Raw genomic sequence first — 27,590 nt, 5'->3', positions numbered from 1 at the left:
TGGCTGCTCATCCCCCCATCCTCAATGTTTTACACTCTAGACTGGGAACTCACTCTGCTTCTCTAGACTGGGAACTCACTCTGCTTCTCTAGACTGGGAACTCACTCTGCTTCTCTAGACTGGGAACTCACTCACTCTGCTTCTCTAGACTGGGAACTCACTCTGCTTCTCTTGCTCCACTGGCTCTCTCTCTCTCTCTCTCTCCCTCTCTCTCTCTCTCTCTCGCTGTCTCTCTCTCTCTCGCTGTCTCTCTCTCTCTCTCGCTGTCTCTCTCTCTCTCTCTCTCGCTGTCTCTCTCTCTCTCGCTGTCTCTCTCTCTCTCTCGCTGTCTCTCTCTCTCTCGCTGTCTCTCTCTCTCTCGCTGTCTCTCTCTCTCTCTCGCTGTCTCTCTCTCTCTCTCGCTGTCTCTCTCTCTCTCGCTGTCTCTCTCTCTCTGTCTCTGTCTCTCTCTCTCTCTCGCTGTCTCTCTCTCTCTCTCTCTCTCTCTCTCGTCTCTCTCTCTCTCTCGCTGTCTCTCTCTCTCTCTCGCTGTCTCTCTCTCTCTCTCTCTGTCTCTCTCTCTCTCTCTGTCTCTCTCTCGCTGTCGCTCTCTCTCACTGTCTCTCTCTCTCGCTGTCTCTCTCTCTCGCTGTCTCGCTGTCTCTCTCTCGCTGTCTCTCTCTCTCTCTCGCTGTCTCTCTCTCTCTCTCTCTCTCTCGCTGTCTCTCGCTGTCTCTCTCTCGCTGTCTCTCTCTCTCGCTGTCTCTCTCTCGCTGTCTCTCTCTCTCTCGCTGTCTCTCTCTCTCGCTGTCTCTCTCTCTCTCGCTGTCTCTCTCTCTCTCTCTCTCTCTCGCTGTCTCTCTCTCTCTCTCTCGCTGTCTCTCTCTCTCTGTCTCTCTCTCTCTGCCTCTCGCTGTCTCTCTCTCGCTGTCTCTCTCTCTCGCTGTCTCTCTCTCTCTCGCTGTCTCTCTCTCTCTCTCTCGCTGTCTCTCTGCCTCTCTCTCTGCCTCTCTCTCTCTCTCTCTCTCTCGCTGTCTCTCTCTCTCTCGCTGTCTCTCTCTCTCTCGCTGTCTCTCTCTCTCTCGCTGTCTCTCTCTCTCTCGCTGTCTCTCTCTCTCTCGCTGTCTCTCTCTCTCTCTCGCTGTCTCTCTGCCTCTCTGCCTCTCTCTCTGCCTCTCTCTCTCTCTCTCTCTCGCTGTCTCTCTCTCTCTCTCTCTCTGCCTCTCTCTGCCTCTCTCTGCCCCTCTCTCTCTCTCTCTGCCAGGGTGGCACAATGGAAGCAGTTACTCACTGAGTGACTTGTGCTTGACTGCTCTCCTCTCTGACCGGAGTAGACTCTCTGTCTCCGTCTGTCTCTCTGATGCCTTCTCTTCCTTCTCACATGTCTTGTCCAGCTTCTAGACATGTGTTGTTGTTGTGTGACCATGCATGTGTTGTGTCTATGTGTATGTCTGACTATGTGTGAGTCAGTACATGGAGTCAGTACATGGAGTCAGTACATGGAGTCAGTATGTGAGAATCAGTGATGCCGTTCCTACTCGCATGTCATGTCATGTCCAGTTAGTAGACGTGTTGTTGCTGTGGTTCAGTAGTCTGTTGTCCAACCATGCATTTCTGTTATTGTGACTGTTTCTCTGAGTTAGTACTGTAACTGTTTCTCTGAGTTAGTACTGTGACTGTTTCTCTGAGTTAGTACTGTGACTGTTTCTCTGAGTTAGTACTGTGACTGTGTGTAAAGACTGTCTACGTTCCAAATGGCACCCTATATAGTGCACTACTTTAGACCAGAACCCTATTCCCTATATAGTGCACTACTTTAGACCAGAACCCTATTCCCTATATAGTAAACTACTTTAGACCAGAACCCTATTCCCTACATAGTGCACTACTTTAGACCAGAACCCTATTCCCTATATAGTGCACTACTTTTCACCAGAGTCAAAGCACTACATTTGTTCCCTATGTAGTGCCCTATGGGTCCTGGTCCCATAGTGCACTATATATGAAAATAGAGTGCCATTTGGGATTCGGCCAGTGTGTGTGTGTGTGTGTGTGTGTGTGTGTGTGTGTTAGAATCAGTGAGCTTGTCTCCGAGCCCTGTCATGCCCTAACAGCGTCCATGCATCTGTGTGTGTGTGTGTGTGTGTGTGTTGCCAGGAGCAACAGAGTCGCCAAGGAGACGAGTCGTTGCTCCAGAAAGCTCTTGAAGAGAGCAAACGGGAGGCGGCATCTGGTGGAATTGGGGTAGGGAGAGTTAACACACCGTACTACTCTATGTAACCTAGAGTATACAGTGGGGAAAAAAAGTATTTAGTCAGCCACCAATTGTGCAAGTTCTCCCACTTAAAAAGATGAGAGAGGCCTGTAATTTTCATCATAGGTACACGTCAACTATGACAGACAAAATGAGAAAAAAAAATCCAGAAAATCACATTGTAGGATTTTTAATGAATTTATTGGCAAATGATGGTGGAAAATAAGTATTTGGTCAATAACAAAAGTTTCTCAATACTTTGTTATATACCCTTTGTTGGCAATGACACAGGTCAAACGTTTTCTGTAAGTCTTCACAAGGTTTTCACACACTGTTGCTTGTATTTTGGCCCATTCCTCCATGCAGATCTCCTCTAGAGCAGTGATGTTTTGGGGCTGTCGCTGGGCAACACAGACTTTCAACTCCCTCCAAAGATTTTCTATGGGGTTGAGATCTGGAGACTGGCTAGGCCACTCCAGGACCTTGAAATGCTTCTTACGAAGCCACTCCTTCGTTGCCCGGGCGGTGTGTTTGGGATCATTGTCATGCTGAAAGACCCAGCCACGTTTCATCTTCAATGCCCTTGCTGATGGAAGGAGGTTTTCACTCAAAATCTCACGATACATGGCCCCATTCATTCTTTCCTTTACACGGATCAGTCGTCCTGGTCCCTTTGCAGAAAAAACAGCCCCAAAGCATGATGTTTCCACCCCCATGCTTCACAGTAGGTATGGTGTTCTTTGGATGCAACTCAGCATTCTTTGTCCTCCAAACATGACGAGTTGAGTTTTTACCAAAAAGTTCTATTTTGGTTTCATCTGACCATATGACATTCTCCCAATCCTCTTCTGGATCATCCAAATGCACTTCAGACGGGCCTGGACATGTACTGGCTTAAGCAGGGGGACACGTCTCGCACTGCAGGATTTGAGTCCCTGGCGGCGTAGTGTGTTACTGATGGTAGGCTTTGTTACTTTGGTCCCAGCTCTCTGCAGGTCATTCACTAGGTCCCCCCGTGTGGTTCTGGGATTTTTGCTCACCGTTCTTGTGATCATTTTGACTCCCACGGGGTGAGATCTTGCGTGGAGCCCCAGATTGAGGGAGATTATCAGTGGTCTTGTATGTCTTCCATTTCCTAATAATTGCTCCCACAGTTGATTTCTTCAAACCAAGCTGCTTACCTATTGCAGATTCAGTCTTCCCAGCCTGGTGCAAGTCTACAATTTTGTTTCTGGTGTCCTTTGACAGCTCTTTGGTCTTGGCCATTGTGGAGTTTGGAGTGTGACTGTTTGAGGTTGTGGACAGGTGTCTTTTATACTGATAACAAGTTCAAACAGGTGCCATTAATACAGGTAACGAGTGGAGGACAGAGGAGCCTCTTAAAGAAGAAGTTACAGGTCTGTGAGAGCCAGAAATCTTGCTTGTTTGTAGGTGACCAAATACTTATTTTCCACCATAATTTGCAAATAAATTCATTAAAAATCCTACAATGGGATTTTCTGGATTTTTTTTTCTCAATTGTCTGTCATAGTTGACGTGTACCTATGATGAAAATTACAGGCCTCTCTCATCTTTTTAAGTGGGAGAACTTGCACAATTGGTGGCTGACTAAATACTTTTTTTCCCCACTGTATAATGTAGGAACAGTTAACACACCGTACTACTCTATGTATCTATGTAACCTAGAGTATATAATGTAGGAACAGTTAACACACCGTACTACTCTATGTAACCTAGAGTATATAATGTAGGAACAGTTAACACACCGTACTACTCTATGTAACCTAGAGTATATAATGTAGGAACAGTTAACACACCGTACTACTCTATGTAACCTAGAGTATATAATGTAGGAACAGTTAACACACCGTACTACTCTATGTAACCTAGAGTGTAGGAACAGTTAACACACCGTACTACTCTATGTAACCTAGATTATATAATGTATATCCTATAACGCCTATGACTATCTTATAACTCCTATGACTATCCTATAACGCCTATGACTATCCACCTATCCTATAACTGCTATGACTATCCTATAACTCCTATGACTATCCACCTATCCTATAACGCCTATGACTATCCACCTATCCTATAACTATCCACCTATCCTAACTCTTATGACTATCCTATAACTCCTATGACTATCCTATAACTCCTATGACTATCCTCCTATGCTATAACTCATATGACTATCCTATAACTCCTATGACTATCCACCTATCCTATAACTCCTATGACTATCCTATAACCCCTATGACTATCCTCCTATCCTATAACTCCATCCTCCTATCCTATAACTCCTATGACTATCCACCTATCCTATAACTCCTATGACTATCCACCTATCTTATAACTCCTATGACTATCCTCCTATCCTATAACTCCTATGACTATCCTCCTATCCTATAACTCCTATGACTATACTATAACTCCTATGACTATCCACCTATCTTATAACTCCTATGACTATCCACCTATCCTATAACTCCTATGACTATCCACCTATCTTATAACTCATATGACTATCCTCCTATCCTATAACTCCTATGACTATCCTCCTATCCTATAACTCCTATCACTATCCTATAACTCATATGACTATCCACCTATCCTATAACTCCTATGACTATAACTCCTATGACTTTCCACCTATCCTATAACCCATATGACTATCCCCATATATGCTATAACTATCCTCCTATCCTATAACTATCCTGTAACTCCTATGACTATCCACCTATACTATAACTCCTATGACTATCCTATAACTCCTATGACTACCCTCCTATCCTATAACTCATGACTATCCTCCTATCCTATAACTCCTATGACTATCCTATAACTCCTATGACTATATCCTCATATCCTATAACTCCTATTACTATCCACCTATCCTATAACTCCTATGACTATCCACCTATCTTATAACTCATATGACTATCCTCCTATCCTATAACACCTATGACTATCCTCCTATCCTATAACTCCTATGACTATCCTATAACTCCTATGACTATCCACCTATCTTATAACTCCTATGACTATCCACCTATCTTATAACTCCTATGACTATCCTCCTATCCTATAACTCCTATGACTATCCTCCTATCCTATAACTCCTTTGACTATCCTATAACTCCATCCTCCTATCCTATAACTCCTATGACTATCCACCTATCCTATAACTCCTATGACTATCCACCTATCTTATAACTCCTATGACTATCCTCCTATCCTATAACTCATATGACTATCCTCCTATCCTATAACTCCTATAACTATCCTATAACTCCTATGACTATCCACCTATCTTATAACTCCTATGACTATCCTCCTATCCTATAACTCCTATGACTATCCTCCTATCCTATAACTCCTATGACTATCCTATAACTCCTATGACTATCCACCTATCTTATAACTCCTATGACTATCCTCCTATCCTGTAACTCCTATGACTATCCTCCTATCCTATAACTCATTTGACTATATCCACCTATCCTATAACTCCTTTGACTATCCACCTATCTTATAACTCCTATGACTATCCTATAACTCCTATGACTATATCCACCTATCTTATAACTCCTATGACTATCCACCTATCTTATAACTCCTATGACTATAACTATAAGGCCCTGCAACAGACTAGCGTCCTGTCCAGGGGGTGTATTTGTACATCACGCTGCCTCACGCTACAGAAACAGGACACAGGCTCCTGCTCTATGGGCCGCTCTGACTCCGACAAGACTTACCTATTTAATGATTAGAACCTGTTTCTTCTTTCTCTGTGGATAGTCTGCCATGATGGACCTGGTGGAGGTGTTTGCTGTGTCGTCTGAGGTGCCTCCTAGTTCTAGCGCCAACCCCTGGGACCTGCCAGGGGGGAACATCCGCACCCCTCTCCACCACCCCCTCCCCCAGGCCCAGGCTGCTGCTGGGGCTGGTCACCTGCCTGGGGCTGGGGCAGCCTCCGACCCCTGGGACTCACTGGGTAAGAGCTGCTCCAAGCCTCTAAAGAGCTCTAACTCTTAACAGCCGGTCCCAATTCACTCCCTAACCCTTCAACCTTGGCCCTACCCCTTCCTCCGATCTGAAGGGTCTGGATCATAGACATGTATTGGTCTGGATATGTATACACAGTGTAGTTAGGACCAGGGGAAGGGATAGAACCAGGGGGAAGGGATAGGACCAGGGGGAAGGGATAGGACCAGGGGGAAGGGATAGGACCAGGGGGAAAGGATAGGACCAGGGGGAAGGGATAGAACCAGGGGGAAAGGATAGGACCAGGGGGAAAGGATAGGACCAGGGGGAAAAGGATAGGACCAGGGGGAAAGGATAGGACCAGGGGGAAAGGATAGGACCAGGGGGAAGGGATAGGACCAGGGGGAAGGGATAGGACCAGGGGGAAGGGATAGGACCAGGGGGAAGGGATAGGACCAGGGGGAAGGGATAGGACCAGGGGGAAGGGATAGGACCAGGGGGAAGGGATAGAGAGTGAATTGGGACTGTATCCTCATTATACTGCACTGTCTGCCCTCAGTCAGCACTGACTCATTAATACAGTTAGTCTACTGTCTGTCCTCAGTCAGCACTGACTCATTAATACAGTTACAGTCTACTGTCTGCCCTCAGTCAGCACTGACTCATTAATACAGTTACAGTCTACTGTCTGTCCTCAGTCAGCACTGACTCATTAATACAGTTACAGTCTACTGTCTGCCCTCAGTCAGCACTGACTCATTAATACAGTTACAGTCCGTCCTCAGTCAGCACTGACTCATTAATACAGTTAGTCTACTGTCTGCCCTCCAGCATTATCCCAGCATTATCTCTCTCTCTCGCTCGCTATCTCTGCTCACCACTTATACTGTACTGTCTGCCCTCCAGCATTATCTCTCTCTCTGCTCACCACTCGTACTGTACTGTCTGCCCTCCAGCATTTTCTCGCTCTCTGCTCACCACTCATACGGTACTGTAGGCCAATAACATTATCTCTCTCTCTGCTCACCACTCGTACTGTACTGTCTGCCCTCCAGCATTATCTCGCTCTCTGCTCACCACTCATACGGTACTGTAGGCCAATAACATTATCTCTCTCTCTGCTCACCACTCATACTGTACTGTAGGCCAATAACATTATCTCTCTCTCTGCTCACCACTCATACGGTACTGTAGGCCAATAACATTATCTCTCTCTCTGCTCACCACTCATACTGTAGGTCAATAACATTATCTCTCTCTCTGCTCACCACTCATACTGTAGGCCAATAACATTATCTCTCTCTCTGCTCACCACTCATACTGTACTGTAGGCCAATAGCCCAAATCAATTGATTACATAATGTGTTCCAGGCTCTGGTAGTTATTCTCTTACCAATACACACCCTCATATAAAAGAAAACTGTGAAACAGTTTGCAAATAATGTTAATAAAGCTTTGTGTAACTCTAATGGACTGTTTATGATCTGCTTATAGACGTGTAATAATGTAAATCCTTACCCTGTCCTGTTACTGCAGTGGAGGCTCGCTCCACTCCCCCTGTGATAGAGTCTCCCTGGATGGTTCCTCCCACCTCCAGTAGCTCCGCCCCTCCTTGGGAGCGTAGCCGGTCCCCTCCGGACCCCTGGGAGAACCCGGGGGTAGCAGACCCATTCTCTGTCCCAGCTGTTCTTCGAACTGGCAGCCCTACAGGTGACTGGCTATCTCTGGCTCCCTATGGCTAAACACACACACACACACACACACACACACACACACACACACACACACACACACACAGAGACACTCACACACAGAGACACACAGAGACACACACACACAGAGACACACACACACACACACACACACACACACAGAGACACACACACACACACACAGAGACACACACACACACACAGAGACACACACACACACACACACACACACAGAGACACACACACACACACAGAGACACACACACACACAGAGACACACACACACACACTCACAGAGACACAGAGACACACACACACAGAGACACACACAGAGACACAGACACACAGAGACACACACACACACAGAGACACACACACACAGAGACACAGACACACAGAGACACACACACAGAGACACACACACAGAGACACACAAACACACAGAGACACACACACAGAGACACACAGACACACAGAGAGACACACACACACAGAGAGACACACACACAGAGACACACACACACACACACAGAGACACACACACACACACAGAGACACAGAGACACAGACACACAGAGACACACACACACGCACAGAGACACACACACAGAGACACACACAGAGACACACAGAGACACACAGAGACACACACACACACACACAGAGACACACACACACACACAGAGAGACACACACACACACAGAGATACACACACACACACACACAGAGACACACACACACACACAGAGAGACACACACACACACAGAGATACACACACAGAGACACACACACACAGACACTGACACACACACACACACACCTGCTACCTTTTGTTTAACACATTTCTATGTATCATGTAACAACATGTAAAGTATTTGATCCCCTGCTGATTTTGTACGTTTGCCCACTGACAAAGAAATTATCAGTCTATAATTTTAATGGTAGGTTTATTTGAACAGTGAGAGACAGAATAACAACAACAAAATACAGAAAAACGCATGTCAAAAATGTTATAAATTGATTTGCATTTTAATGAGGGAAATAAGTATTTGACCCCCTCTCAATCAGAAAGATTTCTGGCTCCCAGGTGTCTTTTATACAGGTAACGAGCTAAGATTAGGAGCACACTCTTAAAGGGAGTGCTCCTAATCTCAGTTTGTTACCTGTATAAAAGACAGCTGTCCACAGAAGCAATCAATCTGATTCCAAACTCTCCACCATGGCCAAGACCAAAGAGCTATCCAAGAATGTCAGGGACAAGATTGTAGACCTACACAAGGCTGGAATGGGCTACAAGACCATCGCCAAGCAGCTTGGTGAGAAGGTGACAACAGTTGGTGCGATTATTCGCAAATGGAAGAAACACAAAATAACTGTCAATCTCCCTCGGCCTGGGGCTCCATGCAAGATCTCACCTCGTGGAGTTGCAATGGTCATGAGAACACCCAGAACGGGAGGATCTTGTCAATGATCTCAAGGCAGCTGGGACCATAGTCACCAAGAAAACAATTGGTAACACACTACGCCGTGAAGGACTGAAATCCTGCAGCACCCGCAAGGTCCCCCTGCTCAAGAAAGCACATATACAGGCCCGTCTGAAGTTTGCCAATGAACATCTGAATGATTCAGAGGAGAACTGGGTGAAAATGTTGTGGTCAGATGAGACCAAAATCGAGCTCTTTGGCATCAACTCAACTCGCCGTGTTTGGAGGAGGAGGAATGCTGCCTATGACCCCAAGAACACCATCCCCACCGACAAACATGGAGGTGGAAACATTATGCTTTGGGGATGTTTTTCTGCTAAGGAGACAGGACAACTTCACCGCATCAAAGGGACGATGGACGGGGCCATGTACCGTCAAATCTCGGGTGAGAACCTCCTTCCCTCAGCCAGGGCATTGAAAATGGGTCGTGGATGAGTATTCCAGCATGACAATGACCCAAAACACACGGCCAAGGCAACAAAGGAGTGGCTAAGGAAGAAGCCTCGACTGTTGTTGTTATTCTGTCTCTAACTGTTCAAATAAACCTACCATTAAAATTATAGACTGATCATGTCTTTGTCAGTGGGCAAACGTACAAAATCAGCAGGGGATCAAATACTTTTTTCCTTCACTGCATGTATGTACGGGTAGAAGCATACATTTCTAAACATATTTGAACATTTAAACATATTTGTACTCTCCATTAGATGGTGACCTGTTTGACGAGGCGATGGACGGAGGTCATTTCAGCCTGAACAGTCGTGGTGAGGGAAGCCCGGAGCTGTTTGATCTGTCTCGTTTAGTGGACAGTCTGGGGGTCCCCAGCCCTCGGACCTGCCGGACCCCTGAATCCTTCCTGGGGCCCACAGGGGCCTCCCTGGTCAATCTGGACAGCCTGATACCAGCCAACCCCCCAGCCAAAACCAAGAACCCCTTCCTCTCAGGTGAACACAGCCAACCATACCATGTACCCCATCCAAAAGTGCTACTCAGTCACTTACTCAGATCTGGGGCAATTACAGCTTGAAGTTTGCTCTTTTGGGACTATTCCATTGATCCTATCGTAGCTTACTGGGCAAACTTAATAATCAAGTGCAGGTAAAGTATTTAAACATTTAATGTGTAATGGTTAAAAGTGCTTCTACTGACTCTCTCTCTCTCTCTCTCTCTACCTCTCTCTCTCTACCTCTCTCTCTCTACCTCTCTCTCTCTCTACCCCTGTTTCTCCTCTCTCCCTCTGTCTCTCTCCCCAACCTCTCTCTACCCCCCTCTCTCTCTTCCCCTATCTCCTTCCCCCCTCCAGGTCTGAGTGCTCCATCTCCCCTCAACCCGTTCCAGAGTGAACAGCCTCGTCTCACTCTGAATCAGATGCGTCCCAGCTCCACGTCCCCCGTCCCCCCCTCCGGTCCTCCCTCCCTGCCCTACAGTGCTTCTCTGCCCCTGCCCTCCAGCCACCAGCCGGCCAGCCTTCCCTCCTCCCTCACCCAGCCCACCCAGGGAGCCCTGGACATACCTGGGCTGCCACAGCCCCTGCTACCCCTCTCATCCATCTCGTCTCTGGGAGACCAGCACAGTCAGAACCCCTTCCTATGATGCCTGTCCAGCTGAACTGGACAGAACCCCGTAACAGGGAAGGTGGACCAACACCAACGTCTGCCATGTGCAGTAGATCACCTGATGGAGGAGGAAGGAGAGGTAGAAAGAGAGAGAACAGAACTTGTTTAGGTCTATAGTAACCTGATCCTGATACATACAGGCCTATGCCCAAGCTCATCCTTCGCTGTAGTAAGCACAGTGGGTGAAGACATTTTGATGCTAAAGTACTTAGCAATACTTTACAAAGCGAGTGTGTAAGCACTAACCTATTCTCAGATCTGTTCGTGCCCTCTTTCCAACTATGGTCATTGGCTATACAACACAAACAGATCTGGGACCAGGTTAGTTAACTGCTTTTCCAACTGCTTCCTACCTAGTCACATGCCCCGCCCACTCTGCTGCATACTTTAGTTTGATTGGCTCCTCAATGTTGCTCCTGATCCAGCACTGAACTGATTGTACACCAGATATGCCTGCTTATCTCTCCGACCGACGGACCACAATGCACTGGGACAGGACGCCCACTGTTCCGCCGCACTGCTCTATGCTGATTGGTTGGTCCGCTCTCTGGACTGCTTTCATTGGTCGGCTCTTTCTCTCCTATTATGTCTCCCATGATGCCCCAGGGGATAACTCGGACAAGTCTTTTCAGGAGGATGTAACGTTACAGAATGCTCAGATAGAAATGTATCATATAGAACAGATATGATTGTCTGCCAGATAGAATAAGGGAAGTGTGTCAGCTCTATTCAATCTATTTCTGTCTGCAAACGTTCAGTATGTTTCCCAGCACAGACTGCAACTCTTGCTTTCTGAGAACGGACAGAGAACATGCCACACCGGTGATGAGACGCCAGACAACCCACATCCATATAATGACCACTCAGTTTTAAGTTTCCTTTTTGTTGCATTAGGCCTAGTAAGACTCACTCAGAGTGAGTTCTTGTGTAATGGTGGTTTTCTGTTGGAATGGAACAGTGTTGATGGTGAGAAAGATTCTAATGTAGTTTGATTGTATTGTAGTGGACTGGAGTGGGATTCCTTTGGGGGATAACTGAATGAAATCTGCTTTTCAAGGGACCGGAATAACTGCAGGATTCACTACAGGGGCAAATCCTAACGCTCTCGCTTCAAGTTGAATTTTGCATTGATGTCAATGGGAGAAGTGGAAATTCAATTGCAGTGGAAGTTAGAATTCGACCCTATAAGCAAGGCAACATATTAGAAGAATGTTGAATTGAAATCATGATTTTTTTTATTCTCATTGCTTGTGAAACACTGATTGTCATCATCAAATATAAGGGTATAATTAACTAATAACAACACCTTGGATTGGCATTCATTCATATTTTATAGCTTTTATTTCATGATCATTTTTGATCAATATTATATTTCTTGACTTGTTGTTTTGATACCATTCAACCGGTTTACATCTGTTAATACATGACTGTGTATATATAGGCCTAGCCCTAGATTGTAATATCAAACATTTTATTATGTAATGTTTCTACATATTGAATGCTTAGAAAAGCACAATCTTTGAAGGGTTGACTTTTGTACACCATGTTTATCTGCCCCCTGGATGCCAAACATCTGTATAACAGTTACTGTATTTCCACTGTCATCCATCATTTCCCCATATCAATGAATCCAGCATAGTAAGGCTACATCGAGGACACTACTCCAGTATAGTAAGGCTACATCGAGGACACTACTCCAGTATAGTTAGGCTACATCGAGGACACTACTCCAGTATAGTTAGGCTACATCGAGGACACTACTCCACACATGATTATGCATTTCCCCGTTTGAAAATTCTTGAACCAAATGATATACAGTGGGGGAAAAAAGTATTTAGTCAGCCACCAATTGTGCAAGTTCTCCCACTTAAAAAGATGAGAGAGGCCTGTAATTTTCATCATAGGTACACGTCAACTATGACAGACAAATTGAGATTTTTTTTTCCTAAAAATGACATTGTAGGATTTTTAATGAATTTATTTGCAAATTATGGTGGAAAATAAGTATTTGGTCACCTACAAACAAGCAAGATTTCTGGCTCTCACAGACCTGTAACTTCTTCTTTAAGAGGCTCCTCTGTCCTCCACTCGTTACCTGTATTAATGGCACATGTTTGAACTTGTTATCAGTATAAAAGACACCTGTCCACAACCTCAAACAGTCACACTCCAAACTCCACTATGGCCAAGACCAAAGAGCTGTCAAAGGACACCAGAAACAAAATTGTAGACCTGCACCAGGCTGGGAAGACTGAATCTGCAATAGGTAAGCAGCTTGGTTTGAAGAAATCAACTGTGGGAGCAATTATTAGGAAATGGAAGACATACAAGACCACTGATAATCTCCCTCGATCTGGGGCTCCACGCAAGATCTCACCCCGTGGGGTCAAAATGATCACAAGAACGGTGAGCAAAAATCCCAGAACCACACGGGGGACCTAGTGAATGACCTGCAGAGAGCTGGGACCAAAGTAACAAAGCCTACCATCAGTAACACACTACGCCGCCAGGGACTCAAATCCTGCAGTGCCAGACGTGTCCCCCTGCTTAAGCCAGTACATGTCCAGGCCCGTCTGAAGTTTGCTAGAGTGCATTTGGATGATCCAGAAGAGGATTGGGAGAATGTCATATGGTCAGATGAAACCAAAATATAACTTTTTGGTAAAAACTCAACTCGTCGTGTTTGGAGGACAAAGAATGCTGAGTTGCATCCAATGAACACCATACCTACTGTGAAGCATGGGGGTGGAAACATCATGCTTTGGGGCTGTTTTTCTGCAAAGGGACCAGGACGACTGATCCGTGTAAAGGAAAGAATGAATGGGGCCATGTATCGTGAGATTGAGTGAAAACCTCCTTCCATCAGCAAGGGCATTGAAGATGAAACGTGGCTGGGTCTTTCAGCATGACAACGAAGGAGCGGCTTCGTAAGAAGCATTTCAAGGTCCTGGAGTGGCCTAGCCAGTCTCCAGATCTCAACCCCATAGAAAATATTTGGAGGGAGTTGAAAGTCCGTGTTGCCCAGCGACAGCCCCAAAACATCACTGCTCTAGAGGAGATCTGCATGGAGGAATGGGCCAAAATACCAGCAACAGTGTGTGAAAACCTTGTGAAGACTTACAGAAAACGTTTGACCTGTGTCATTGCCAACAAAGGGTATATAACAAAGCATTGAGAAACTTTTGTTATTGACCAAATACTTATTTTCCACCATAATTTGCAAATAAATTCATAAAAAATCCTACAATGTGATTTTCTGGAGAAAAAAAATCTCATTTCGTCTGTCATAGTGGACGTGTACCTATGATGAAAATTACAGGCCTCTCTCATCTTTTTAAGTGGGAGAACTTGCACAATTGGTGGCTAACTAAATACTTTTTCCCCCCACTGTAACAGTGTTCTCCCTCAGCCTTTAAAAAACAAATCCTGGTAGATACAGTATCTATACAGAGTGTTGGCAATAAATACAGGGATGATATTCCAGCTGTAAGAGCATTAATATCCCGCCTCCTCAAGAAGACGTGATCCCATGTGAATGACGGCATCATTCTTGGTGTGACAACTGAGGGGGGACGAGCTCCGACTGAGAAAATCGTTTTGAACGGTCATCCAACTTAGAATTCCAACTCGGGAACTTGGGCCTCTTTCTAGTGCTCCGACTTTCCGACCTGAAGATCACTGACGTCATGATATGACCTCGTATTTTTCCCAGCTGTCTTGAAAGCACCAGTAATGAGGAACTGCTTCCTGAAAGGAAGATGCTTCTATGACATCAGTCAGCCAGCCAGTCAGTCAGTTAGGGGTGGAGTCCAGCCAGGCCAACACCTCCTGGAGCCCCTGGCCGGATCGAGCGCTCAGTTCCAGGGTTGTGATTGGCTGGGTGGCAGAGGCGATGATGTCATCCATCCTGAACAGTGACATCATCTCTACGAGACTCATGGTACAAGGGAGGTCCCTGGAGGAAGGGCGGGTGGAGAAAGGGTTAGAAATTTGCAGAGGGAGGGAGAGGCACTGTTGATCACTTATGCAAAGGAGGTGAATAAAGATAATCTCTACTAGACTCATGGTACAATAGAGATCCTGAGAAGAAGGGTGGAGAATCAGTCAGGAACGTTGCAGGGAGGGAGAGAAACTGTCTGTTTGGGAAAAAAGCATTTAAAGTGGGAGTATATTGGGAGGAATTAGATACGTCTGTTTCGTAGCCAGGGGTCTGTCTAGTAAGGTGCAATGTTGCAAAACATTCAGATAGAACTGTATTGTGCTGAATAAACCTGATTGTCTGTCATGTAGAAAATAGGGGATCATGTCACATCTATTCATTACATTTCTATCTGGAACTTTCTGAATGTTTCACCTATAAAATACACTGATCTTGTCCAGAGAATTTGTAGTGTCTGTGTTACTACAAGACCTCTTGTTGAAGATAACCAGGACAGAGGCTGTGTGGAGAGGTTCAGCAGAGAGGACAGACAGGAGCTGGATACAGGAGGACGAGATCTGGGTGGTGTTGGCAGAGTCCACCATGAACTATATAGAGGACAAACAACAATTATTTTATTTTAAATCATTCATGCCTGCAGTTGACACGCCTGAAATTATGCAGAATGCACAGATGATCTCCCAGTTTTACATTTACATTTACGTCATTTAGCAGACGCTCTTATCCAGAGCGACTTACAAATTGGTGCATTCACCCTATAGCCAGTGGGATAACCACTTTACTTTTTTTTTTAGGGGGGGGGGGTAGAAGGATTACTTTATCCTATCCTTTCCCAGTTCAGTGGGCTGATGGTCTACCATGTATTGCAGTGATATTAGCCTATTCAAACCTCTGGTTGATCTCTATTTTTGATCAGAGGAGCTTTGCTTATTAATCATATAGAAATATTTACTATTTTTGCATTAAACTTCACAATCAATGTATTATGTGTACAAAGTATTATTGAGATCATTCCAAGCACTTACAATGAATTATTCCCAAATTGAGAGAAACGTCTTCCTATATAGGAGTCATGACGTGGTTCTCATGCTACTGCTATCTTGGACCAGGGCTCTCTTGCTAAAGAGATTTGATCTCAATTGGACAAACCTGAATCCATAAAAGGTTTAATTTATAAAATGTCTATGGACAATAACAGAGGAGCATTCAGTGTAGGTAGTATCTGGACCAGATTGCCTGCCTGCCTGCCTCCCTCCCCCAGCTCTCACACTGTCATCATCTTCTTCTTTAGAGTAGATATATTAACTCGACTTATACACTGTATGGATGTGGTTCTGGACTCACGATGACAGAGGAACAGTCCGTATAGTAGCTGGGCCAGATAGGTCCCATACAGCCTCCCAGCTCTCTCACGGTCACCCTCTTCCTCTTCAGAGTCAGGTCTGTCAGGTTGGTGCCCACCTGTAATAGAGGGATACATAATAGTAGTCTAGAATATTCCTTTTCTGTTTTAAAGACACCCTCGAATGGTGACTGACGCAACAATCACTGTGGTGAATACTGAATGGACTCACCGTAGGTAGAGTAACAGGGGGTTCCCCTAAATCAGTTGTCCCATCTCTCAAACTGAGCTGTGAATCGTCTGTTAAGGGTGATTAAATAGACACTGTGACGTTAGCGCTTGTTATTTATGAGACAGGATGGCATGGAAATGTCCTCTGAAGATACATGTTGGAGTGAGACATGGGCTGCGTCTTCTCAATAGTCAACAGCGGCCCCCTCTTCCGGTCTCCTCTCCTTCATTTGCACTGATATTAAAACATAGGATAAGTGAGAAGAAGAATATGGTGGATGTGTATTGGAAAACTGTAATCAGATTCCAAGCAGATGAAGAAGAGGATACGAGGAAAGGAAGCCAAAACATTATTGAGATGCAGCCATGGTCATAATTGCTAACGTTAGCTAGCTAGCTTATTATCTTGCTTGCTTGCTACATTAATCTCAATGATGGCTAGTTTGAAAGGATATTCTGTAAACGTTTCAAGAGCAGCGTCTTTCCAACACCGGTCGCACCGAGCAGCAAACACATTTCGTAAAATCCAACAAAGACTTCATCCGTATCAAACTTTTCGAGACTAGTTAGCTAGCAAGCAAGCCTCTCCAGCTTCCTTTGACACCATTGCGACGCTCATATGATCAACTATGATTGCACAAATAAGAAGTAAATCATTGCAAATCCAGTTTCCCATTAGTCGTTTCATTGCCGACTGACCCGGAACCAAAACATTTAATCACTTCCTTTCCTTCGAAAACAAGCCACGCCTTCTTCCACCCAGTTGTCAAAACATAAACAGACAGCTACAGGAGTGGGAGTCAAACCTAAAGAAGTTTGGGAGTCAAACAATCCACCCCGGTGGTGTGCAGCTAAGTTCAGCAATAGGTTATTCTTCAAGCGTTTGGAGAGCATCTTGGAGAACAGCCATGGAAGCTCAGCTAAAGAAGGAGCTGGGAACATCCATGCTTAAGTCAACTGGCCATTCTGGAGGTGGTTGTATCAGCCAGGGACAGAGCTTTGATACTGACCACGGGAGAGTGTTTGTCAAGATCAACCACAAGAGTCAGGTTCTTCATTTACTTAATACCAATTCCATACTGCATGCCTTTACATTGACATATGAAGTCACTCAAAATAGATTAGCACTGTAAAATAGTAGCCTAATAAGGATAATTTGTCAGAAATATCAAACATTATTTTGTTGCAAGCTATTTAGCTACACACTGTATCAAATGAATTACAGTAGCCAGCACTCTGAGAGCAAAGGATTAGGATTCACAATATAGCCATCCAGTCATGTGCTGGCAAAATCAGGGCACTGTTGTGCACAGAGCTGGATGTTTTTATGTGATGGGACAGCCCTAATCCTGACCTCTGAAAAGTCATAAACTGCCTTCTCTGAAGGCTGCTAGACTACTTCCGTGGGAGGCTAGTTTTGCATGTTTTGTAAACAAGTGATCAATTGTACATAGAAACATACATAATCACTTTTTCTGTACAATACATTTCATCACAAAGGGCTGTGCCACTATCTCAAGGTATGGTATAATTCTTTGGTCAATGTCATGATGATCCTCACGTCTCCTATCCTCGTCCCCCAGGCGAAGCGTATGTTTGATGGGGAGCTGGCTAGCTTGGAAGCCATCGTTATGACAGACACAGTGAAGGTCCCCAAGCCTGTCAAGGTGATAGAGCTGGATACAGGAGGGGCTGTGTTCGTCATGGAACATGTTGACATGAGGGGTCTCAGCAGGTAAGAGAATCTCCTCATATACTGTATAATACACGTATTTGATCTTTCCTCCTTCTTCTTCTTCTTCTTCTTCTTCTTCTTCTTCTTCTTCTTCTTCTTCTTCTTCTTCTTCTTCTTCTTCTTCTTCTTCTTCTGTATGCATTAGTAAAGTATTAGTGTTATGTCAGACTTTATTGTGATGATTGAGTGTGTTAATGATTGTCTGATTGATTCCCCCAGGCACTCTAAGCAGCTGGGAGAGCGTCTGGCTGATCTGCACCTACACAACCAGAGACACAGGGACAGACAGAACAAGGAACAGCAGACAGTTGGTAACTCACCTAGTCCATTGATTGACTGATCAATTTTTTTGGGTAAAACAATTCGTACAATTTAAAAGTCAAGCTTTCTCACGTATACAACATCAGACTACTGCATGCCTTCACTCACCACTCTATTAAATGTAAACAGGAAAAGGACCTGATGTTCCTGTCATTGACCAGTTTGGGTTCCATGTCCCCACGTGCTGTGGATACCTCCCTCAGGTGAGCTACTATGCAACAGATTGTCTGATATTGGGTGACAACTAGATTTCCACCTTTCCCACAAGTGAATACGAGACTGGAATATGTGGTAACATGGGATTTAAACTGTATGCTGTACAAATAAATAAACAGAGTCGCACACTCAATATACAAGCTCCCAGTAATTTATTGGGTAAACCACCAATGTTTCGGCATCACTGTGCCTTCAACATGGGATTTAAAAGACAAACTGGATGAGAAAACCTGCCACTTTTTGAATGACATTTATCTGTGTTCCACTTTCTAACCTCTCTTTGTCTCTCTCTCATCAGGAGAACGAGTGGCAGAGTGACTGGGTAACATTCTACTCTCAGCACAGACTACAGCACCAACTCAATATGGTGGAGACGTCTTATGGAGACAGGGAGGCCAGGGAACTATGGTCCCAGCTACAGGTAACTGTAAAACTAGGTAACTACAGGGAACTATGGTCCCAGCTACAGGTAATTGTATAACTAGGTAACTACAGGAACTATGGTCCCAGCTACAGGTGACTGTATAACTAGGTAACTACAGGGAACTATGGTCCCAGCTACAGGTAACTGTATAACTAGGTAACTACAGGGAACTATGGTCCCAGCTACAGGTAACTGTATAACTAGGTAACTACAGGGAACTATGGTCCCAGCTACAGGTAACTGTATAACTAGGTAACTACAGGGAACTATGGTCCCAGCTACAGGTAACTATATAGCTAGGTAACTATAGGGAACTATGGTCCCAGCCACAGGTATCTATATAGCTAGGTAACTACAGGGAACTATGGTCCCAGCTACAGGTAACTGTTTTTTTTTTTTTTTTTTTAGGGGGTAGATCAGCTTTAAATATTTCAGATAGATTGTAACTTCCATCAATGTAATTGTCTGCATCACTTCCAATCCCCCATATGTTTTTTTTTCTCATAAATATATATATATATATATATATATATATATATATATATATATATATATATATATATATATATATATATATTACAGTGGGGAAAAAAAGTATTTAGTCAGCCACCAATTGTGCAAGTTCTCCCACTTAAAAAGATGAGAGAGGCCTGTAATTTTCATCATAGGTACACGTCAACTATGACAGACAAAATGAGGGGGAAAAATCCAGAAAATCACATTGTAGGATTTTTAATGAATTTATTTGCAAATTATGGTGGAAAATAAGTATTTGGTCAATAACAAAAGTTTCTCAATACTTTGTTATATACCCTTTGTTGGCAATGACACAGGTCAAACGTTTTCTGTAAGTCTTCACAAGGTTTTCACACACTGTTGCTGGTATTTTGGCCCATTCCTCCATGCAGATCTCCTCTAGAGCAGTGATGTTTTGGGGCTGTCGCTGGGCAACACGGACTTTCAACTCCCTCCAAAGATTTTCTATGGGGTTGAGATCTGGAGACTGGCTAGGCCACTCCAGGACCTTGAAATGCTTCTTACGAAGCCACTCCTTCGTTGCCCGGGCGGTGTGTTTGGGATCATTGTCATGCTGAAAGACCCAGCCACGTTTCATCTTCAATGCCCTTGCTGATGGAAGGAGGTTTTCACTCAAAATCTCACGATACATGGCCCCATTATTCTTTCCTTTACACTGATCAGTCGTCCTGGACCCTTAACAGCCCCAAAGCATGATGTTTCCACCCCCATGCTTCACAGTAGGTATGGTGTTCTTTGGATGCAACTCAGCATTCTTTGTCCTCCAAACACGACGAGTTGAGTTTTTACCAAAAAGTTCTATTTTGGTTTCATCTGACCATATGACATTCTCCCAATCGTCTTCTGGATCATCCAAATGCACTCTAGCAAACTTCAGACGGGCCTGGACATGTACTGGCTTAAGCAGGGGGACACGTCTGGCACTGCAGGATTTGAGTCCCTGGCGGCGTAGTGTGTTACTGATGGTAGGCTTTGTTACTTTGGTCCCAGCTCTCTGCAGGTCATTCACTAGGTCCCCCCGAGTGGTTCTGGGATTTTTGCTCACCGTTCTTGTGATCATTTTGACCCCACGGGGTGAGATCTTGCGTGGAGCCCCATATCGAGGGAGATTATCAGTGGTCTTGTATGTCTTCCATTTCCTAATAATTGCTCCCACAGTTGATTTCTTCAAACCAAGCTGCTTACCTATTGCAGATTCAGTCTTCCCAACCTGGTGCAGGTCTACAATTTTGTTTCTGGTGTCCTTTGACAGGTCTTTGGTCTTGGCCATAGTGGAGTTTGGAGTGTGACTGAGGTTGTGGACAGGTGTCTTTTATACTGATAACAAGTTCAAACAGGTGCCATTAATACAGGTAACGAGTGGAGGACAGAGGAGCCTCTTAAAGAAGAAGTTACAGGTCTGTGAGAGCCAGAAATATTGCTTGTTTGTAGGTGACCAAATACTTATTTTCCACCATAATTTGCAAATAAATTCATTAAAAATCCTACAATGTGATTTTCTGGATTTTCTTTTCTCAATTTGTCTGTCATAGTTGACGTGTACCTATGATGAAAATTACAGGCCTCTCTCATCTTTTTAAGTGGGAGAACTTGCACAATTGGTGGCTGACTAAATACTTTTTCCCCCCACTGTATACTTATTATGGACACAGTATGCTTTACATTAGTTATCTTGTTGTTATTAGGTGTTGTTATTAGTCCCATCCTTCAGCTCCATTCAACACCTCCCATATATCTCGTAACACCATCCATATTGGATTTCTATTTGCCATATATTTTTCAACTGTACTGTGATGTTTTACAAAAGTTCTGAATCTTTCTATTCTCATTGTTTCTACAGATCGTAAATTGAATATAAACATTTTTGCTAAAAGTATTATTATATTATTGATCGTTTGACTATGACTTTTCAGATCACCCAGTAGTGCTATCTGCAGGGTTAGCTCCAGGTAAATATTGCAATCCTTTAGCCATTCCTGGACCTGTGTCCAAAAACAAGCTACAAATGGACAGTACCAAAACAAATGATCTAATGATTCTGTCTCTTCGCAACAAAATCTGCAGAGCTGGGAAGATTGTATCCCCCATATAAATAACATTCTATTGGTAGTAAGAATTTTATATAATAATTTAAATTGAAAAATTCTAAGTTTTGAATCCGGCGTCGTTCTGTGTATCAATTCATAAACACTATGCCATGTAATCGGTACGTCAAAAATCTCTTCCCAACTATTTTGCAATCTATATGGGACAGCTGTCAATCCTTTGGTCCTTAAATGAAACTGGTATACTTTTTTATTTATCACAATTTTCTTTAACCAATTATATTCTTTAATGCAAGGCCGACATACAAGTTCCTTACTTTTTCCACCTTCCACTTTCCTTTTCCATTTTTGCGGTAATGCTGCAATTATTTGGTTGTCATTTTGGGTAGAGCAGACATTTCCATATGTTTTTGTTAGCTGCATGTGCGACATAACTCCACCAGTCCTACCAATAATATCATTTACGCAGATTATACCTTTCTTAAACATTTTGTCAAAAAAATTTAATATATTTGAGTTTAACCACAATATTTGTTGCATTATTTGTTCTGTCGTTTCTGGAGGATTAAATTGAAATTGCAACCAACTTTCTATGGCTTGTTTTAGAAATAGTGATATTTGGGAGATTATTTCCTTTTCAAATAACTTAAAGTGAGAGGTTGTAATCTGAATAAAGGGAAAAAGGCCATTCTTGAACATTGGTTGAGACAATTTTACTAATTTGCTAGAGAACCAGTTCGGATTTAAGTATAACTTTTGTATGACTGAAGCTTTTAGTAATAGGTCTAATGCTTTAATATTTAATCATTTCTGTCCTCCGAATTCATATTCATTATATAAATAGGCCCGTTTAATTTTGTCTGGCTTGTCATTCCAAATAAAATAGAATATTTTTTTTCTTATATAATTTCAAAAACTGTTCGCTAGGCCATAAGCAAATAGGTAAACTGGGATAATACTAAAGAGTTAATCAGGGTGATTTTTCCACAAATTGACAGGTATTTAACCTTTCCATGGTAGCAAGATCTTATCTATTTTTGCTAACTTTCTATTAACATTTATTGGAGTGAGATCATTTATTTCATTTGGGATATGTATTCCGAGTATATCCACATCACCATCAGACCATTTTATTGGTAAACTACATGGTAATGTAAAAATTGTATTTTTTTGTGATCCAATACGTAATATAGTACATTTATCATAATTTGGTTGTAATCCAGAGAGGTTAGAAAATGTATCTAGATCCTCTATGAGGCTGTGGAGGGACTCAAGTGGATTTAAAAGAAAACATGAATCATCAGTGTACAATGACACCTTTGTTTTTAAGCCCTGGATTTCTAATCCCTTGATATTATTGTTGGATCTGATTTTAATAGCTAACATCTCGATGGCAATAATAAATAGATACAGTGGGGAAAATAAGTATTTAGTCAGCCACCAATTGTGCAAGTTCTCCCACTTAAAAAGATGAGAGAGGCCTGTAATTTTCATCATAGGTACACGTCAACTATGACAGACAAATTGAGAATTTTTTTCTCCAGAAAATCACATTGTAGGATTTTTTATGAATTTATTTGCAAATTATGATGGAAAATATGTATTTGGTCACCTACAAACAAGCAATATTTCTGGCTCTCACAGACCTGTAACTTCTTCTTTAAGAGGCTCCTCTGTCCTCCACTCGTTACCTGTATTAATGGCACCTGTTTGAACTTGTTATCAGTATAAAAGACACCTGTCCACAACCTCAAACAGTCACACTCCAAACTCCACTATGGCCAAGACCAAAGAGCTGTCAAAGGACACCAGAAACAAAATTGTAGACCTGCACCAGGCTGGGAAGACTGCATCTGCAATAGGTAAGCAGCTTGGTTTGAAGAAATCAACTGTGGGAGCAATTATTAGGAAATGGAAGACATACAAGACCACTGATAATCTCCCTCGATCTGGGGCTCCACGCAAGATCTCACCCCGTGGGGTCAAAATGATCACAAGAACGGTGAGCAAAAATCCCAGAACCACACAGGGGGACCTAGTGAATGACCTGCAGAGAGCTGGGACCAAAGTAACAAAGCCTACCATCAGTAACACACTACGCCGCCAGGGACTCAAATCCTGCAGTGCCAGATGTGTCCCCCTGCTTAAGCCAGTACATGTCCAGGCCCGTCTGAAGTTTGCTAGAGTGCATTTGGATGATCCAGAAGACGATTGGGAGAATGTCATATGGTCAGATGAAACCAAAATATAACTTTTTGGTAAAAACTCAACTCGTCGTGTTTGGAGGACAAAGAATGCTGAGTTGCATCCAAAGAACACCATACCTACTGTGAAGCATGGGGGTGGAAACATCATGCTTTGGGGCTGTTTCTCTGCAAAGGGACCAGGACGACTGATCCGTGAAAGGAAAGAATGAATGGGGCCATGTATCGTGAGATTTTGAGTGAAAACCTCCTTCCATCAGCAAGGGCATTGAAGATGAAACGTGGCTGGGTCTTTCAGCATGACAATGATCCCAAACACACCGCCCGGGCAACGAAGGAGTGGCTTCGTAAGAAGCATTTCAAGGACCTGGAGTGGCCTAGCCAGTCTCCAGATCTCAACCCCATAGAAAATCTTTGGAGGGAGTTGAAAGTCCGTGTTGCCCAGCGACAGCCCCAAAACATCACTGCTCTACAGGAGATCTGCATGGAGGAATGGGCCAAAATACCAGCAACAGTGTGTGAAAACCTTGTGAAGACTTACAGAAAACGTTTGACCTGTGTCATTGCCAACAAAGGGTATATAACAAAGTATTGAGAAACTTTTGTTATTGACCAAATACTTATTTTCCACCATAATTTGCAAATAAATTCATTAAAAATCCTACAATGTGATTTTCTGGATTTTTCCCCCTCATTTTGTCTGTCATAGTTGACATGTACCTATGATGAAAATTACAGGCCTCTCTCATCTTTTTAAGTGGGAGAACTTGCACAATTGGTGGCTGACTAAATACTTTTTTCCCCCACTGTACATATCGGATGAACCGTTTAGAAATGACAGCACCTTTTGTACATGGTCCACCCATTTTAAGGTACTACAAGTATTTGTTAAATTGGCTTCACAGATGTGTGTCGTTAGGCAGGTGTATTCATTTGTGTCGTTAGTGAATGCAGGAGAGCTGTTGATGAATAGTATTGATTCTAGACTTTGCTATTGCCTTTGGGGTTGTTGTTGGGGTGTGACAACATGAGGAAGACGGCAGTGTCGATGCAAATGAAGCTGGCCGTCATAAGGCTCAGAAATAAAAATCAATCAATCAGGAACATTGCAAAAACCCTGGCCATGCCCAAGTCAACAGTTTGGTTCATTATTAACAAGAAAAAAACAACCGGTGAACTCAATTATGTCAAAAGACCCGGTAGACAGAGGAAGACCACTGTAGTGGATGACCGGAGAATACTCTCTATGGTGAAGAAAACCCCCCTGACAACAGCCCAACAGATCAAAAACACTCTCCTGGATGCAGGTGTAGATGTGTCAAAGTCTACCATACGTAGAAGACTACACCAGCAGGACTACAGAGGGTAACACTACAAGATGCAAACCACTGATAAGCCTGAAGAACAGAAAGGCGAGATTACAGTTTGCTAAAAAGCACCTAAAAGAGCCCTAAGAGTTCTGGAAAAAAGTATTGTGGACAGATGAGACAAAGATGAACATGTACCAGAGTGATGGAAAGAGGAAAGTGTGGAGAAAAAAAAGAAATGCCCATGATCCAAAGCTTACCACCTCATCGTGAAACATGGTGGAGGGGGTGTTATAGCTTGGGCCTGTATGGCTGCCAGTGGAACAGGCTCACTTGTCTTCATCGATGATGTGACTGCAGACAGAAGTAGAACAATGAATTCTGATTCTACAGAAATATTTTATCTGCTCAGATAAAACCAAATGCCTCCAAACTCATTGGACGGCACTTCATCATGCAACAAGACAATGACCCTAAACATTCTGCTAGAGCAATGAAAGGATTTTTGATGGCCAAAAAGTGGAAAATCCTTGACTGGCCGAGTCAATCACCGGATCTGTATCCAATTGAACATGCATTTTACATGCTGAAGAGGAGACTGAAGGCAATAAGTCCCCGAAACAAGCAGGAATTGAAGATGGCTGCAGTACAGGCCTGGCAGAGCATCACCACGGAAGATACCCAGCGTCTGGTGATGTCGATGCATCGCAGACTTCAAGCAGTCATTGCATGCAAAGGATATGCGACCAAATATTAACAATGATTACTTTATTCTACATTATGTTAAATTGTCCAATGTTTTTTGATGCCCGAAAATGGGGGTGACCATGTACATATTATATATATTGTCAAAGAAGTGTGGATCATCATTATTTGGTCCATAAAGTTTAATGAGCCATATCTGTTTATGGTCCAATAACATATTTAAAATAATTCATCTACGTACCTGCGTATCTGTTTGGACAATTTGCACATTCGGATCGAAATTACTGTTAATTAATATCATCACCCCTACAGGTAACTGTTAAAACAACAACACAGACTACAGCAGCAGCTCAACATGGTTCTCTACTATGCCCAATCCCAAACCAACCCCTTACCCCTATGCACTTTTTGAGATCTGAGAGGACTTTATGGGTGATTGATCTTCTGTCTGATATCTCCTTTCCTCTCCTTAGCTGAAGATCCCTCAGCTATTTACCGACATCGAGGTGTTCCCCGCCCTGCTTCACGGGGACCTGTGGGGGGGGAAACGTGGCAGAGTGTTCCGACGGCCCTGTCATTTTCGACCCTGCCTCCTTCTATGGCCACGCTGAGTACGAGCTGGGCATCGCCGGGATGTTCGGAGGTTTCAGTGACTCCTTCTACTCTGGGTACCACAACAAGATCCCCAAGGCCCCGGGGTTTGATAAGAGGAATCAGCTGTACCAACTCTTCCACTATCTGAACCACTGGAATCACTTTGGTGGAGGATACAGAGGGTCCTCACTGAGGATCATGAAGGATCTGGTCAAATACTGACCACTGATCATCGCTGTACAGTAGCATGATGTACAACTACACTACCCATAATGCTCTGTAACATAAACACACCAATGACACTGACCAGCTTGAAGGACCTTACAAAGTCTTACACTGCAGCTTAGTGTTCCATCCAGAAGGGAACAAATCAATTTTTGGGTGAAAATATTAGTTCTTTCGAAAACCTTTTAATTCAAAAAGCAAGAAACAAGAAAACTATGATGCTATGGTATAGAAGAGAGATTCCACAGAATCCCATTCTATATTCCTATTTATCTTGAAATGCTTGAGAAATATATCATTTTTGAGTTCACATTCCACAGCTGTTTGAAAGCATAATTGTGATTTTAATGCTACAGTGTAAAACAGAGTATTGCACATCCTGCTTAAATAAGAAACATAGCAGCAAGCAAGGTTATGATCTGTTTGAGTTGTAATAATTAGCTTTGTTAAAAGCTGTGTTAATACTAATAATGCAATGCTAAATAAAGTACATTACTTGCTTCTTTGGTGTTGGTTCTTCCTGTATCCTGGCCAATATACACTAAACTAGGTTTTTGAATACCTCAATAAGGACAATAACCTAAAAAAGGGCAACAGTGTACAAAACATTAGGAACACCTTCTTATTATTAAGTTGCACCCTCATTTGCCCTCAGAACAGCCTCAATTCGTCGGGTCATGGACTCTACAAGGGGTCGAATGTGTTCCACTGGGATGCTGGCCCATGT

At 43.4% G+C, this 27,590-nt stretch overlaps 3 protein-coding genes across 6 annotated transcripts in view; 2 read left to right on the top strand and 1 right to left on the bottom strand.

Moving 5' to 3' along the window:
* epn3a (epsin 3a) overlaps nucleotides 1–12,337 on the top strand; it is a 48,306-nt gene extending 35,969 nt beyond the window's left edge. For all 3 annotated transcript variants that reach the window (XM_045221474.1, XM_041881757.2, XM_045221473.1), the window contains 5 exons: nucleotides 2,137–2,223; nucleotides 6,038–6,233; nucleotides 7,760–7,933; nucleotides 10,129–10,365; nucleotides 10,725–12,337. In XM_045221474.1, coding sequence (XP_045077409.1) covers nucleotides 2,137–2,223; nucleotides 6,038–6,233; nucleotides 7,760–7,933; nucleotides 10,129–10,365; nucleotides 10,725–11,014 — 984 coding nt within the window. In that variant the 3' untranslated portion in view covers nucleotides 11,015–12,337. The remainder of the gene's footprint in view (nucleotides 1–2,136; nucleotides 2,224–6,037; nucleotides 6,234–7,759; nucleotides 7,934–10,128; nucleotides 10,366–10,724) is intronic.
* A 2,022-nt stretch (nucleotides 12,338–14,359) lies between these two features.
* Nucleotides 14,360–17,250, bottom strand: LOC121570002 (ADP-ribosylation factor-like protein 16). Of its 2 annotated transcripts, none has more exons than XM_041881438.2 (5): nucleotides 17,006–17,250; nucleotides 16,552–16,610; nucleotides 16,322–16,438; nucleotides 15,392–15,564; nucleotides 14,360–14,992 (listed from the first exon to the last, which is right to left on the bottom strand). In XM_041881438.2, exons 1-5 carry the CDS (start codon nucleotides 17,064–17,066, stop codon nucleotides 14,830–14,832), a joined length of 573 nt encoding a protein of 190 aa, XP_041737372.1. In that variant the 5' UTR covers nucleotides 17,067–17,250; the 3' UTR covers nucleotides 14,360–14,829. The 2 variants fall into 2 exon arrangements, with proteins under 2 accessions (XP_041737372.1, XP_041737373.1); XM_041881439.2 differs by having other exon boundaries at nucleotides 15,449–15,564; nucleotides 17,006–17,249.
* A 67-nt stretch (nucleotides 17,251–17,317) lies between these two features.
* LOC121570001 (fructosamine 3 kinase related protein) lies at nucleotides 17,318–27,366 on the top strand. The gene is given in 7 exon segments (XM_041881437.2): nucleotides 17,318–17,599; nucleotides 18,134–18,285; nucleotides 18,505–18,596; nucleotides 18,736–18,809; nucleotides 19,121–19,243; nucleotides 26,518–26,583; nucleotides 26,585–27,366. Coding segments are annotated over 7 exon segments (924 nt in total). The 5' UTR covers nucleotides 17,318–17,458; the 3' UTR covers nucleotides 26,861–27,366.
* The last annotated feature ends 224 nt before the right edge of the window (nucleotides 27,367–27,590 follow it).

This window comes from Coregonus clupeaformis, chromosome 7 (assembly GCF_020615455.1).
Source record: "Coregonus clupeaformis isolate EN_2021a chromosome 7, ASM2061545v1, whole genome shotgun sequence".
NCBI lineage: Eukaryota > Metazoa > Chordata > Actinopteri > Salmoniformes > Salmonidae > Coregonus > Coregonus clupeaformis.
The sequence above is the reverse complement of the archived record's forward strand: the minus strand, read 5'-3'. Positions and strand labels throughout refer to the sequence as shown.